At 41.0% G+C, this 16178-nt stretch overlaps 1 protein-coding gene across 8 annotated transcripts in view; it reads left to right on the forward strand.

Moving 5' to 3' along the window:
- The window catches only part of TPX2 (TPX2 microtubule nucleation factor), a 63272-nt gene that overhangs the window by 31583 nt on the left and 15511 nt on the right, over window positions 1–16178 (forward strand). For all 8 annotated transcript variants that reach the window (XM_009437018.4, XM_009437020.5, XM_063802796.1 and 5 more), the window contains 7 exons: window positions 317–445; window positions 1532–1654; window positions 5828–5949; window positions 7115–7266; window positions 8442–8613; window positions 11873–12014; window positions 13314–13530. In XM_009437018.4, the coding sequence (XP_009435293.2) occupies window positions 317–445; window positions 1532–1654; window positions 5828–5949; window positions 7115–7266; window positions 8442–8613; window positions 11873–12014; window positions 13314–13530 (1057 nt within the window). The remainder of the gene's footprint in view (window positions 1–316; window positions 446–1531; window positions 1655–5827; window positions 5950–7114; window positions 7267–8441; window positions 8614–11872; window positions 12015–13313; window positions 13531–16178) is intronic.

Genomic DNA, 16178 nt, shown 5'->3' on the forward strand with positions numbered 1-16178 from the left:
TGGCCTCAAGCAGTCCTCCTGCCGCAGCTTTCCAAAGTGCTAGGATGGCAAGCATGAGCCACCAGGCCCAGCCAAGTTTTTCTTTTTAATCATTTTATTGAGGTCACATTTATAGACACCGGTGTATTTAAGAACTAAAATGTTATGGTTGAATTTCAAAAACTATCAACAAGAGAGATTAGATTTTTAGAGCAGAGATAATAGCACTCCATTTTATTGCCCTTTGTAGTTTGACATCCTTTCACATTTCTCAGGAACATTTGGATATCTGTAGTATATATATTTATTATATATTTTGTCAATTTCTCTACCATAGAAGATCTCTTAGGCTTTCTGCTCAGAAGGATTTGGAACAGAAAGAAAAGCATCATGTAAAAATGAAAGCCAAGAGATGTGCCACTCCTGTGATCATTGATGAAATTCTACCCTCTAAGAAAATGAAAGTGTGAGTAGCCACAACTTCTTACTGCCAAGGGCAGACATATTGTACCTTGTATACCACTTGTAAGTTTCTTTTCTGAATTTACACTTTAGATTGAATAGAATAAAATTAAAAATGGTACATCTGTAATATGTTTGGTGCACCTCAAGCTTGAGAAATGCCTAAAACTGTGACCATGGTGAGGTGAATTGTTACGTGTGTCCTGGAGGGCACTCACATCTTAGTTGGCATAGGTTTTACCTCTTTTTGTTTTTACGGCTAATAACAAGCTGCATACATGATGTTTGTTTATATTTTTATTAGTTAAGAATGTATTTTGCTGCAAGTAATAGTCTTCAACTGGAGTGGTTTAAAGAATAATGAATTATTTGTTTCACAGAGGTCTAAAAGTAGTTTGCTGCTGGCTTTGGTTCAGTGGCTGATTTTTAGCTCTTTTTTTTTTTTTCATACTTGTTCTTCAAGATGCTGCTCTGTGTTTCTTAGCTTTTTTCTTTTGCTTGTTGTCTCACTGGCACAAGATGGCTGGTGTATCTCTAGGTGTTATATTTATGTTTAAGAGAAGAAGAAGAGTACAGTAAAGGAAAAAGGGCAGCATCTATATCAGGAAACTTAAGTCTTTCCCAGCAACCTTTAAATTTCATTTCATTCGCCTAGACTTGTGTCACTTGGTTTCCCTAGTTGCAGTAGAGGCTGTTGAGGCAAGTACAATACTTACTTGTAGCTTAGTGCGTTGCTGCTCCTCCCGAAATTGGGGTTTTGTTAATGAGAAAGAGACAGAATAGATATTGGGATGGCAATTAACTCTGCCATTTGATCATTTGATGGTGAGCAGTTAGAGTCTCTCCTTACTCTTCCAAACCACCACTAGATAACTCTTATCTTGATAGCGGTTGGCTTTCTCAAAGTTTACTCATTGAAGCCATTAATATATATGATCTAATGATACTATTGGAAGAATCATGTGGTCGAAGCATGCTTGTTATCCTATAGAATGAGAAAATTTAATCCATATGCAGTAGATTTGGGGAGGAGGGTACAGGCTATGCTTCAGGGAATTGAAAACATATTTTTTGTCCTTTTGAACTCAAGTTCTAACAACAAAAAGAAGCCAGAGGAAGAAGGCAGTGCTCATCAAGATACTGCTGAAAAGAATGCATCTTCCCCAGAGAAAGCCAAGGGTAGACATACTGTGCCTTGTATGCCACCTGCAAAGTAAGTTTCTTTCCTGAATTTAAACTTTAGAATGAATGGTATAAAATTACAGATTTACATCTACAATCTGTTTGGTGTACCTGGAGGTTGGCAAACTCCTGAAGCTTTGACCATGGTGAGGTGAATTGTTACATGTGTCCTGATGGGTGCTCAGATTTTTAAATTTTTATTTAATTAATTAATTTTAAAGACAGGGCCTCATTCTGTTGCCTAGGTTGGCGTGCAGTGATGCAATCATGGCTCACTGCATCCTTGACCTCCTGGGCTTACGTGATCCTCCCACCTCAGCCTCCCAAGTAGCTGGGACTATAGGCATGCACTATCATGCCTGGCTAACTTTTTTTTTTTTTTTTTTTTTTGAGACAGAGGCTCACTCTGTTTCCCAGGCTGGAGTGCAGTGGCACGATCTTGGCTTACTGCAACCTCTGCCTCCCAAGTTCAAACAATTCTCCTGCCTCAGCCTCCCGAGTAGCCCGGATTACAGGTGTGCACCACCACACCTGGCTAATTTTTGTATTTTTAGTAGAGATGGGGTTTCACCATGTTGGCCAGGCTGGTCTCGAATTCCTGACTTTAAGTTATCTGCCCACCTTGGCCTCCCACAGTGCTGGGATTACAGGTGTGAGCCACTGTGCCCAGCCTACCTGGCTAACTTTTACATGTTTTTGTACAGATGGGGTTTCACTATGTTGCCCAGGCTCTCAAACTCCTGGCCTCAAGCAGTCCTCTTGCCTTGGTCTCCCAAAGTGCTGGGATTACAGATTTGAGCCACAGTGCTGGCTGGTGCTCAGATCTTGAACAGTCAGAAAAATATACTGTTGAAGCAAATTTAAAAGAAATATAAAAGGAAAAAGTTAGCAACAGTTCTTACCACGTAGATTGAACATTTTTTATTTTTCCAACCTCCCTGCTGGATTTTACCCAAGCCAGCATACATATTTTCACAATCAGTTAATACAAAACCTTGGGTTCTGCTTTATTGACTTGCCATGAGATTATTTAAGATTTTGTTTCTGTGCTGCTACAAAATTTTCACGTTTATCCTTTTTTGTTAGATTGTTAATATTCTATCAAATTATATTTAACTATTTTCTGTTGAAAATGTAGTTTCCAGCTTTTCATGATTATAAGTACTCAGTCAACAACTTTATAGGCAGAACCATTTCTTTGAGTGATCTTCTCAGAATAAGGAAGGAGAAATTCCCCACAGGGTATGACCAGTTTTGTCAGTGTTGATATTTATTGCCAATTTTACTTCTGAAATGGAAGTACCAATTTATAGTGCCATCGGCTTTTTTTTTTTTTTTTTTTTGAGATGGAGTCTCACTCTGTCACCCAGGTTGGAGTACAGTGGCGCAATCTTGGCTCACTGCAACCTCCGCCTCCTGGGTTCAAGTGATTCTCCTACCTTAGCCTCCTGAGTAGCTGGGATTATAGGCATGCATCACCACACCTGGCTAATTTTTTTTTTTTTTTTTTGTGAGACGGAGTCTCGCTCTGTTGCCCAGGCTGGAGTGCAGTGGCACGATTTCGGCTCACTGCAACCTCTGCCTCCCACGTTCAAGCAATTCTCCTGCCTCAGTCTCCCATGTGGCTGGGATTACAGGCACCTGCCACCACACCTGGCTCATTTTTTATTTTTAGTAGAGATGGAGTTTCACCATGTTGGCCAGGCTGGTCTTGAATTCCTGACCTCAAGGGATCTGTCTGCCTCAGCCTCCCAAAGTGCTGGGATTACAGGTGTGAGCCACCATGCCTGGCCCCGGCTAATTTTTGTATTTTTAGTAGAGATGGGGTTTCATGATGTTAGCCAGGCTGGTCTCGAACTCCTGACCTCAAGTGATCTGCCCGCCTCAGCCTCCCAAAGTGCTGGGTATAGGTGTGAGCCACCATGCCTGGCCTGAAGTGCCATTGGCTTTGAATGAATATTTTTATTTTCTTATTATCTCATCTGCATTGTTTATTAACTTATAAAATTGTTTCTTTTTTAAATTCATATAGATAGCATGAAATTATTATTTTAAAAATTTAATTGTAAATTGATAATTTATAGTTGTATATATTTATACAGTACAAAGTGATGTTATGATTCATGACTACAATTTGGAATAATTAAATCTAGCTAATTAACATATCTGTCACCTCAAATACCACTTTTTGTAGTGAGAACATTTGGATTTTTTTTTTTTTTTATCGAGATGGAGTTTCTCTCTTGTTGTTCAGGCTGGAGTGCAGTGGTGAGATCTCAGCTTACTGCAACCTCCGCTTCCCGTGTTCAAGTGATTCTCCTCCCTCAGCCTCCCGAGTAGCTGGGATTACTGGCACTTGCCACCATACCCAGCTAATTTTTGTATGTTTAGTAGAGATGGGGTTTTACCACGTTGGCCAGGCTGGTCTCAAACTCCTGACAGGTGATCCACCTGCCTCAGCCTCCCAAAGTGCTGGGATTACAGGCATGAGCCACCGCGCCTGGCTGGAATTTATTCTCTTAGTGTATTACGATTACTAATGATATCCTCCACCCTGTGCAGTAGATCAAAAGAAAAATCTTTTTCCTCTTGTCTGAGATTTGTTGTACTCTTTAATCGTCATCTCCCCATTTCCCCCAACCCCCAGCATCAAATTATTTTAATTTTTATGTATTTGCTGACAAGATTGTATTATTGCTACTATTGTAAACATTTTTCCATATTTCCTCTTGGGTGAATTATCTGTTTCCTTTTTATTTTTTTTCTTATTGGTAACCTTATTTGCCTATAAGTGTCCTTGGTGATATTTTCCTTACTAAAAATGGATACTCTGTGTTGAACATTACCATGTGTCAAGCACTTCAGAGACATCATCTGATTGAACAGTCATAAATAGGATGTGAACATGAGTATTTACACTCTCATTTCACAGTGGAGAAAACTGAGGCTCAGGGAAGTTAAATAGTTTTCTCAAGATCATTATAGGCAGCAAATGAAATGACAGGGTTGGGATTTAGTCGGCTTTACTTCTGAGTTTCTTCCCTCTGTTACATGTGTTTTATGTGTATTAACCCTAGGTTGTAGATACTTTCCTCATTCTACTGGTCTTTTTTTGTTTTTGTTTTTGAGACAGGGCCTTGCCGTGTTGCCTAGGCTGGTCTTGAACTCTTGGGCTCAAGCAGTGTTTTTGCCTCAGCCTTCCAAGTAGCTGGGATTACAAGGGCATGCCATTGCACTAGGCTTCTACTGGTCTTTTAGTTTTTCTTGTGGCTTACAACCTAATCTTTTTTGTTGTTGTTGCTGTTGTTGTTTTTGGAGATGGAGTCTCACTCTGTTGCCCAGGCTGGAGTACAGTGGCGCGATCTTAGCTCACTGCAACCTCCACCTCCCGGGTTCTAGCGATTCTCCTGCCTCAGCCTCCCGAGTAGCTAGGATTACAGGTGCCTGCCACTACATCTGGCTAATTTTTGTATTTTTAGTAAGATGGGGTTTCACCATGTTGGCCAGGTTGGTCTCGAACTCCTGACCTCAGGTCATCTACCCGCCTCGGCCTCCCAAAGTGCTGGGTTACAGGCATGAGCCACTGCACCCAGTCCAATCTCATCGTTTATGATCATATTTATGGATATTTTGTAATATATTTTAATCTATTTTAGTTATTTTCTTCTGAAATTTTTTCAGTATTTTGGTATAAAGTGTGCATTTTCTTGTCTTTATTTATTTATTTTTTTTGAGATGGAGTCTCGCTCTGTGGCCAGGCTGGAGTGCAGTGGCGTGATCTTGGCTCCCTGCAACCTCCACCTCCCAGGTTCAAGCAATTCTCTTGCCTCAGCCTCCCCAGTAGCTAGAATTACAGGCGTGTGCCACCACACCTGCATAATTTTTGTATTTGTAGTAGAGACAGGATTTTACCATGTTGGCCAGGATGGTCTTGAACTCCTGACCTCAGGTGATCTGCCCACCTTGGCCTCCCAAAGTGCTGGGATTATAGACATGAGCCACCATGCCTGGCCAAAGTGTGCATTTTTATTTATTTTCATGGTGTTATCTAATTAAGTTAGCATCTATTTATTAGATGATATTTTTTGGTTTTGATGATTATCTTATCACAGGTTAAAAATATTATATAATGCCTGTAGATTCTTTTGAGTCACTGGGTGCCTTTCTCCTCTCCTCTCTTCTCATTTACTGATTTTCTCTTTAGGCAGAAGGTTCTAAAAAGTACTGAGGAGCAAGAGCTGGAGAAGAGTATGAAAATGCAGCAAGAGGTGGTGGAGATGCGGAAAAAGAATGAAGAATTCAAGAAACTTGCTCTGGCTGGAATAGGTGAGCTTGGCTGTGGTTGAGTCTGATTCATGAGGGGTGGTTCTTAACACTCTTGGTAGGTGTTTTTGAAGTCTCTGAAGTAAATAAAAAGGCTTTCTCATTTAGTAGTCAGCATAAAAAAGATGTGTTTATTCCTTAGCACTTTTTACATATATTGGTATTTTACATCTGTTGGTACTTAAATATATTGGTGCTTTCTTTTTTTTTTTTTTTTTTTTGAGACAGAGTTTTGCTCTTGTTGCCCAGGCTGGAGTGCAGTGGCGTGATCTCCGCTCAACACAACCTCTGCCTCCCGGGTTCAAGCAATTCTCCTGTTTCAGCCTCCTGAGTAGCTGGGATTACAGGGGTCCACCACCACGTCTGGCTAGTTCCTTGTAGTTTTAGTAGAGATGGGATTTCATCATGTTGGCCAGGCTGGTCTCGAACTCCTGGCCTCAGGTGATCCGCCCACCTCAGCCTCCCAGAGTGCTGGGATTACAGGCATGAGCCACCGTGCCTGGCTCACTGGTACTTTCTTAAAAGTCTGTTCTTGGTCTTAGGGAAAAAAAAGAACTTGGATTGAGACAGAAGATAAAGTAATTGGGCAGACCAGTTTGTTGTTTTCCTATTTTTTTCTAAAGGCAAAAGAAAAGAAAACTGAGTCAAATCCAATTCACCTGTGGAGGAAAAATATGACTGAGAGAGCTGAAGGGGTCACAGTTCTGCTTTGCTTGGGCATAGAGTTGTTATTGGTGGAGTCATAACTATAAAGTTCTCCTTACTGGATTGAAAAAGCACCCCTGGAGTTTATAGGATTTTCCTCTTAGAGATGCTGAGTTAACTGTGCTTTCAAAGTCAATCCATAGCTTTTCTTATCGAAAGTATTCCAGTTATTCTTTTTCTCCATAGCTATGACCACACCCTGGGAGATGGGATTCTTCTACCCTGTGCTACTACTTTTTTTTAGTTTGCATCTGACTGAAAGGCCTCAAACCTAATAGTACTCAGTGAATATGACACATACATTAGTGTCCCTGAGGACTACTTCAAGTTTTGGGTTACGGGTAGATAGTAAGCAAAGTTAGATCCATGGTGAAAGAAATAGCAAAAGGACTGGAGTAAAGGGGATTTACTGGTGTTCCCTATCTTAATGTTGTCTGTATGTTTTACTGTGTTCATCTCTCAGGGCAACCTGTGAAGAAATCAGTGAGCCAGGTCACCAAATCAGTTGACTTCCACTTCCGCACAGATGAGCGAATCAAACAACATCCTAAGAACCAGGAGGAATATAAGGAAGTGAACTTTACATCTGAACTACGAAAGCATCCTTCATCTCCTGTAAGTTGATGGACTAAATGAACATTTCTGTTACTAATATTCATTTAGGATTTTACGTGTAGCATTTGTGGTCACTGTTTATAATAGTATAATTGAGAAAAAAAACCTTGTGTCTATAAAGTTGTGTAAAATATAACAGATCTTTTTTTTTTTTTTGAGATGGAGTTTCACTTTTGTCGCCCAGGCTGGAGTGCAGTGGCACGATTTCGGCTCACTGCAACCTCCGCCTCCCAGGTTCAAGTGATTCTCCTGCCTCAGCCTCCCAAGTAGCTGAGATTACAGGCGCTTGCCACCACTCCCAGCTAATTTTTGTATTTTGTAGAGACAGGGTATCCCCATGTTAGCCAGGCTGGTCTCAAACTCCTGACCTCAGGTGATCCACCTGCCTCAGCCTCCCAAAGTGCTGGGATTACAAGTGTGAGCCATCATGCCTGGCCAATATAACAGATCTTATAGGAAAAATAGGGTTGGGGCAGACCAGTCAAATCTCATGCAGTTTTGTTACCAGAGCACCAACAAAATCAGTAATAATCGTTAAGTAAAAATTCTAGTACTAATAATCTCCACTTGCATTTGTAGTCAGTATCATCATTTTTTGAAATTAGTTATTTGCATTCTTAAACCCTGAGGTTATGCTTCTTTCTTTGAGATACAGGTCCTTGAAGGGTTTTGCTTCCAATTAGAGACCAGTTTTATCAAAATTACTGGTCCAAGGAATAGGAATAGGCTTCTTCATCAGTCTCTTTAGGGGATGTATGGAGAGATTCCACTGATTCAGGAAGCTGCCTGACCTGATGCAGACCCAGAGGCCCAATCAATTTTTTTTTTTTAAGTGGAGTTGAGGGTGAGATTTCTTTGCAGTGCTTTTTGTCTTCAATTCTAAGATAGCTTACTCTGGATTCCTTCAAAACATTGACATGGTTGGGGAAAAATTACCTATGTACTATTCCAGAACATAAGATTTGTTAAGTGCTAGATCCTTTCTTCCATTTTTAATTTTTTTTAATGAGAATAGATTAGTTATAACCCTTGCTCAAGGACTGACAAACTTCAGAATAATAATCTTGGTTTTACACAGGCCTTTTTTATTGATCCTCTGTGCCGAATATGTGGCTTATGGTAGATGTGAGCTCTTCCGTGACATTTCATTTGGGGAACAACTTTTCTCTTTACAGGCCCGAGTGACTAAGGGATGTACCATTGTTAAGCCTTTCAACCTGTCCCAAGGAAAGAAAAGAACATTTGATGAAACAGTTTCTACATATGTGCCCCTTGCACAGCAAGTTGAAGACTTCCATAAACGAACCCCTAACAGATATCATTTGAGGAGCAAGAAGGATGATATTAGTAAGTTTCCTACCAGTATCACAGTTGGATGGAACCTCTCCTACATTCCCTCTGCTTACATCTTAGGCACAGATTTGTCTTTAGCTGAAATCCTAGTTTTTCAATTAAAGTATGGCGTGTGACTATGCAGACAACAAATGTATCCTTCAGAATTTTTCAAACCACCCAGCTGTCTGTCTTATACCCATCAACCGTCTTGATCCTCCTCATCAATAATTGGCCAAGGGGAATGAGTTAAGGTAACCTGAGATGTCATTACACATCCTTAACGGACATTTTTGCCATGTGTCAAAGTGTCACATTGCATTTAGTTACCTATAGAAAATGAAGGCATTTCATTCATTCAAGGCTATGTGCTTTTTATTCAGTGGTCCACCAAAATTTTTACTACTACTGAACAGGCACACTGTGTTAGGTGTATAGAGGTAGATAAAATAGACTTGGTGCTACTCAACATCAAGTTTCTAATTCAAGTTTCAAAACTCGACATCAAGTTTCAAAAGCCTTTACCATAATTTGTAGTGACCTATTTATCTCTGTCATTAGAGATACACTAATTAGTTCTTTGCATTCTTAAACTGTCATTAGATAAATAGGTCACTACAAATTATGGCAGGGGATTTTGAGGAGGAGGGAGGTGCAAGAGTCAAAGGAGGTGGGAGATAGGGAGAGCATGTCTGAATGTTGAGAAGTCTCGTCAGAGATAAAGAAGCTGAAGGTACGAGAGAGAGGAGATAACTAATGGATTAAGTCCCTGAGCAGGCAGGTATTGGAGGGATACTTAGCACAGGTGGAGTGAGTGTTCTTTAAAAGGAGGATGGAAGAGTGGGAGGAATGGATGCAAATACTGGGGGAGTTTGTAGATTTGGTGGTGAGCAGATGAGTGGATTCTAATTTAATAGTTTCTATCTTTATGGAAATAATTTCTACAAGAAGGAAGATGAAATCTGAAGGGTGGAGGTGGTATTAAATAGTTGTTGGGAGTATAGGGATAGTATTCTGGATAAAGCAGAATGTGGTTGTTTTACCTTTGAGGATCTCTAAATTTTTTATATCCTTGCATAGGCATTTTTTTTGAGACAGAGTCTCGTTCTGGCTGTCATCACCCAGGCTGGAGTGCAGTGGTGCGATCTCGACTCACTGCAACGTCCACCTCTTGGGTTCAAGAGATTCTCGTGCCTCAGCTTCCCGAGTAGCTGGGATTACAGGTGTGTGCCACCATGCCCAGCTACTTTTTGGACTTTAAGTAGAGACCAAGTTTTGCTGTGTTGGCCAGGCTGGTCTTGAACTCCTGGCCTCAAGTGATCCGCCCGCCTCAACCTCCCAAAGTGCTGTGATTACAGGTGTGAGCCACTGCGCCTGGCCAAGTACAGCATTTTTTAATATTGTTATTATGTTCTAGTGGCCAAAATGATTTTGTTAGATTTTATAGTATGAAAATAATGAAATATTCTTCTTTATTCTAATGGAAATTTAAATATTAAGCATAACTTTTCAAATAATATATGACTCAGAGTCTGATATGTCCTGCTTTCAGAATACTAGTCCTGGCAAAAGGAAAGAGAAATTATATTATGCAATTTTTATTTAAAACTTTGTACAGTTACAGCTAAATAATGGTTACATGTATCTTTGAAACATGGCTTATTTCTAAAATAGATTTGGTTTTGATCTACCACTGTTATGTGACAAGACCTAAATTGAAAGATTCATTCTATATTAGTTATGAAAATTGACAAGGTTTCACTGGCCAGGTAAATTAATATTTTCAATGAGTGGTGGTGATGTCTTAATATTGATGCTTTAACATAGTTTTTAACTTTCTCCATTTGATTTTCTGTAAGAGGTGGTCTTGATGCTTTTATATTGATTTCATAAAATTGGGAGTTTTCACTTGGTCTTCTTTTGTTATTTATTTATTTATTTATTTTCCTTCTTGTTTTGCTTTTTAGAGACAGGGTCTTGCTCTGTCACCCAGGCTGGAGTGCAGTGGCGTGATCATGGCTCACTTCAGTGTCCAACTCCTGGGCTCAAGCAATCCTCCTGCCTTAGCCTTCCAAGTAATTGGGACTATAGGTGCATGCCACCATGCTTACCTAATTTTTATATTTTCTTAGGAGACAGAGTCTCATTATGTTGCCCAGGCTGGTCTTGAGCTCCTGGCCTCAAGCAGTTCTCCTGCTTTGGCCTTCTAAATTGCTAGAATTACAGGTTTGAGCCATTCTGTTCAGGCTTTACTTGGTCTTTAGGAAGGCCTTATATCTTTTTTTTTTTTTTTTTTTTTTGAGATGGAGTCTCGCTCTGTCGCCCAGGCCAGAGTGCAGTGGTGCTCATTTGGCTCACTTGGCTCACTGCATGCTCTGCCTTCCAGGTTCATGCCATTCTCCCGCCTCAGCCTCCCGAGTAGCTGAGACTACAGGCGCCTGCCACCACGCCCGGTTAATTTTTTGTATTTTTAATAGAGACGGGATTTCACCGTGTTAGCCAGGATGGTCTTGATCTCCTGACCTTGTGATCCCCCCGCCTCGGCCTCCCAAAGTGCTGGGATTACAGGCGTGAGCCACTGTGACCGGCCAGGAAGGCCTTATATCTTAAAGCTGGAATAAGCAAAAATTTTTTGTGTTAATAACAAGCAAAATAATTGGCATTGTCAATAGAAAGTATAGGCCTGGCCAGGCACAGTGGCTTAACGCCTATAATCCCAGCACTTTGGGAGGCTGAGGTGGGTGGATTGCTTGAGCCCAGTAGTTCAAGACCAGCCTGGGCAACATAGTGAAACCCTGTCTCTACAAAGAATATAAAAATTAGCTGGGCATGTTGGTGCATGCCTGTAATCCCAGCTGCTTGGGAGGCTGAGGTGGGAAGATCACCTGAGTCCAGGGAGGTTGGATTTGTAGTGAGCCTTTATGCCCCTGCACTCTAGCCTGGGCAACAGAGTGAGACCCTGTCTCAAAAAAAAGAAAGTCAGTCTAGGCCCGTGCAGTGATAAGGAACCTGTCAGACATGGATGGATTTTCAGTTCAGAAGATGACAGTAGAGTTTACCCAAAGGCTACCTTAGTCATACCCCTCAATAAAAGAGGAATAGGGGAGAAGTAACTGAATGTTGGTTGGTTTGACCAATGTAAGCTGAGCTGACTGTTGTGGGCCCACCACTCTGTGGTTGGTTTATCCCTCTCTGGGCTACATAGGTGAATCACCACTTACAAGTAAACTGGGTCTTGTGGATCTAGATGAACATCTGTCATCTCTGTTTACAGACCTGTTACCCTCCAAATCTTCTGTGACCAAGATTTGCAGAGACCCACAGACTCCTGTACTGCAAACCAAACACCGTGCACGGCCTGTGACCTGCAAAAGTACAGCAGAGCTGGAGGCTGAGGAGCTCGAGAAATTGCAACAGTAAGTCCCACTGGCAGTATCTGAGGAAGAGTTCCACGAACCTGCCTACTTTATTTTCAGTTCTGTTAGGGTGACAGTTGCTATTTTTCTTTCCGTAAAAATTTATGGCATTTGAGTAGTAGGCTCTGCAGGCTACGCCCCTGCCTATATGATTTAAGGACTATAGTGGGAATATGGAGATGTTCTGGAGTATAAACTGGTAAAAATTGAATCCAGGCTGGGTGTGGTGGTTCACACCTGTAATCCCAGTACCTTGGGAGGCCGAGGCAAGAGGATCACTTGAGTCCAGGAGTTTGAGACCAGCCTGGGCAACATGGTGAAACCCCATCTCTACAACAAATACCAAAAAAAAATTAGCTGGGCATGGTGGCACGCATCTGTAGTCCCACCTACTAGGGGGCAGCCTGAACCCAGGAGGTCAATGCTTCAGTGAGCCAAGATCACGCCAATATACTCCAGCTTGGGTGACAAAGCGAGACTGTCTTGCACATACACACATACACACACACACACACACACACACACACAAAATCTAATCCAGAGGTTGCGGTAGAAGAACTTACTTAGGATTTCAATTAAGGAATGCCCTCTAAGGTTAAGTTAGGTAGATCCCACCCTTTTGTGACTCCCCAAGGGATTGTTACAGCTATTATTAGTGGAGGGAAATGGAAACTTAGTGTGATTCGTAGCATTGGAGTTTATTTCCTGTATCCTTCTTCCATTCCTTTTTGTGCTTCTTTTGAGGAGGGGGAGCTTCTTCTGTGAAGTGAAGCCTCAATTCTTAAGTGGTAGGGATGTTAGGACTGTCTGATTTATTCTTTCTTCTTTTATTCTTTTATTATTTTTTATTTATTTTTTTTTTTGAGATGGAGTTTCGCTCTTGTTGCTCAGGCTGGAGTGCAGTGGTGCCTCTAAGCTCACTGCAACCTCCGCCTCCTGGGTTCAAGAGATTCTCCTGCCTCAGCCTCCCTAGTAGCTGGGATTACAGGTGTGCACCACCACGCCCAGCTAATTTTTGTATTTTTAGTAGAGATGGGGTTTCACCGTGTTGGCCAGGCTGGTCTTGAACTCCTGACCTCAAATTATCTGCTCACCTTGGCTTCCCAAAGTGCTGGGATTACGGGCATGAGCCACCGTGCCTGGCCCATTGTTTTTCGTTTTTATTTATTTTATTCTGTTGTCCAGTCAATGGGAGCATAATCTTAATGATTACTATTCTTTGTGGTTGGCTTACTTTGTTTGTGAAGTTTTCATTTTATTAAAATTTTTTTTGTGGTTATTTAAATTTTCACCTTACAGATACAAATTCAAAGCACGTGAACTTGATCCCAGAATACTTGAAGGTGGGCCCATCTTGCCCAAGAAACCACCTGTGAAACCACCCACCGAGCCTATTGGCTTTGATTTGGAAATTGAGAAAAGAATCCAGGAGCGAGAATCAAAGAAGAAATCAGAGGATGAACACTTTGAATTTCATTCCAGACCTTGCCCTACTAAGATTTTGGAAGATGTTGTGGTAAGGTTGAGGCTATGTGTGCTGGCAGAAGTGTACTGCTCATGACCAGATATCCACCCATTCACACAAAAGTTTGGGCAGATATTATGAGCAGGGCATCATATTAGGAACTGCAGGTGATAAAGAGACTTATCGGAAGTGGATTTTGCTTTTAGTTAACTCAAAGTCTGGTATGGGAGACAATATATGTATGAATAATAGAAAATGGACAGAAGTGTTCTGAGAGAGATGACAGTTAAAATAGGAATTCAGAGGAGAAAATGGTTTCTTCCAGATAGAAAGTTCAGGGTGTGCTTTGTAGAGAGGCACCATTTGACCTGAGCCTTGATGATGTACTGTAGTAATAGTTATTGTGTTGCTATTGTTGTCATAATAGCTGACACTTTTACTATGTGCCAGGACTGCTCTAAGCCCTTTTCATATATTAGCCCATTAGTTTTGACAACAACCCCTTTAGGTGGGTTATTTTATTACCTGTTTCAGATGAGGTAACCGAGGCACACAGAGGTTATGTAGTATTCCTAGAGCACTCAGCTAGTACATGGTGGAGCAAGTAAGAGTTCAGACACTCTAGCTACAGAGTCTGTGATCCTAATACCTCATTATATTGCCTCTCCATTACATGATAGAATTTTGACTTGCAGAAATGCAAATGGACTGGATTGGCAGAACATTCCAGGCAGTAGGAATTACATGATAAAAAGCCTGACGGTGGGAAACAAGAAGCTTCTACTGGGAGCTGTTAGTGGGTCAGTTAAGCTGGAGAAAAGTTTATCAAGAGCCACTGGAAACTGTTTCAGAGAAGTGAGTTGTAGTTTGATAATAGGCTCACAACCACAAGTTTAGAGAAAATGTGCAATCAGGAAGCAAGGCTACAGTCAGAGAATAAGCAATGGAATTAAGCACCTGCATAAATGCGAAAGTGGCTTTTAGTTACATTTCAGTGCAGATGAGGACCTCACCTGCCGCCACTGGTTTGGATTGCCTGGATTGATGCAGGTCCGGGATAACTCTAGAGGCACTCTGTTTTCCTATCTTCTTTCTTTTTGCTTGCTTTAGAGTCACCATGCTTTTAGGGGAAACTGCACCAATGTATTACCTTTGACTGAGTACCTAGTTTTGTTTATTGTATTTTCTTAGCACTAAATCAGAAGCAACTTGAAGTTATATTTTCCAGGCTTTACAAAAATCATGATTATGCTTAGAAATGGTTCTCCTCCCTGATACCTACTTTTGATTGAGAGCTTTTTGTGTGACTTCTGTTCACGATGCTTTTTTTTCCCTGCCATGATGCACATGTACTATATGCCAAGCTCTGTTACAATAAACTGTTAAGAAATCTTCCCCCACCCAAGTGATTAATCTCCAAGGGCTGTGCCTTCTTTGTCTTTACCCATTGAGGAAACAGTGTTGTGAATACAACGAGGGAAAAGTAGGTTATATGCAAACCTCAGAGTTGTAGAGCCAGAAGGGCTCAACGTTTAGTTTTACATACAAGATAATGGAGCCCCAGATAAGAGAAATTATTTCTTCAGGGTTTCTATAACACTCTTTTGGCATCTTGCTTTTGGTTTTTTGTTTTGTTTTGTTTTTTGAGATGGAGTTTAGCTCTTGTTGCCCAGGCTGGAGTGCAATGGCGTGATCTCGGCTCATGGCAACCTCCGCCTCCCGGGTTTAAGCGATTCTCCCACCTTAGCCTCCCGAGTAGTTGGGATTACAGGCGCATGCCACCACACCTGGCTAATTTTCGTATTTATAGTAGAGACGGGGTTTCGCCTTGTTAGCCCGGCTGGTCTCGAACTCCTGACCTCAGGTGATCCACCCGCCTTGGCCTCCCAGAGTGCTGGGATTACAGGCGTGAGCCACCGTGCCTGGCTGGCACCTTGCTTTTAATAACATATTTTCCTCCAAGCTTTTCCCCCTACCTAAGTTTTTGTTTTTATTTATGTACCACTCTCTCAATTTGTCCTATATCCTTGTACCTTACATACCAATATTATTATTTTAAAAATCAACTCACTTTGTAACCTAACGTAAATTTAAAGGGAACTTTTAAATAAATATGTAAATGGAAAACCAGTACCTTTTGCCACAAATAACACAGCAATAATAGCTAATACTTATATAATGCTTATTACATGCCAGGTCTTTATTCTAAGCTCTTTACATTTATATAATAATGCACTTAATTCTCACAACAACCCTATGAGGTAAGCACTGTAGGTACTTAATCCATTTTACAGTTAGGAAACATAGAGGTTAAATAACTTGCCCAAAATCACAAACTAGTGAGCGGCAGAGCTAGCATACGAATCTTAGGTGATATGATTCCAGCGTCCATGCTGTTATATAAAAATAGAGGTTACCTTTTAAAATAGAAGGTTCTTAGGAAGTATGTGCTTATTTAAAAAAAAAAAAAAACAGTCTACACCTCACCTAAGATCCTTTCTCATAGCATCAGTCACACCTGAACTACTGTTTGTTTGTTTGTTTTTTTTTTTTTTTTTGAGACAGTCTCACTCTGTTGCCCAGGCTAGAGTGCAGAAATGTAGTGGTGTAATCTCAGCTCACTGCAACCTCTCCTTCCCATGTTCAACCAATTCTCATGCCTCAGCCTCCTGAGTAGCTGGGAATACAGGCACACACCA

The sequence above is a fragment of the Pan troglodytes genome, chromosome 21, assembly GCF_028858775.2.
Source record: "Pan troglodytes isolate AG18354 chromosome 21, NHGRI_mPanTro3-v2.0_pri, whole genome shotgun sequence".
Lineage (NCBI taxonomy): Eukaryota > Metazoa > Chordata > Mammalia > Primates > Hominidae > Pan > Pan troglodytes.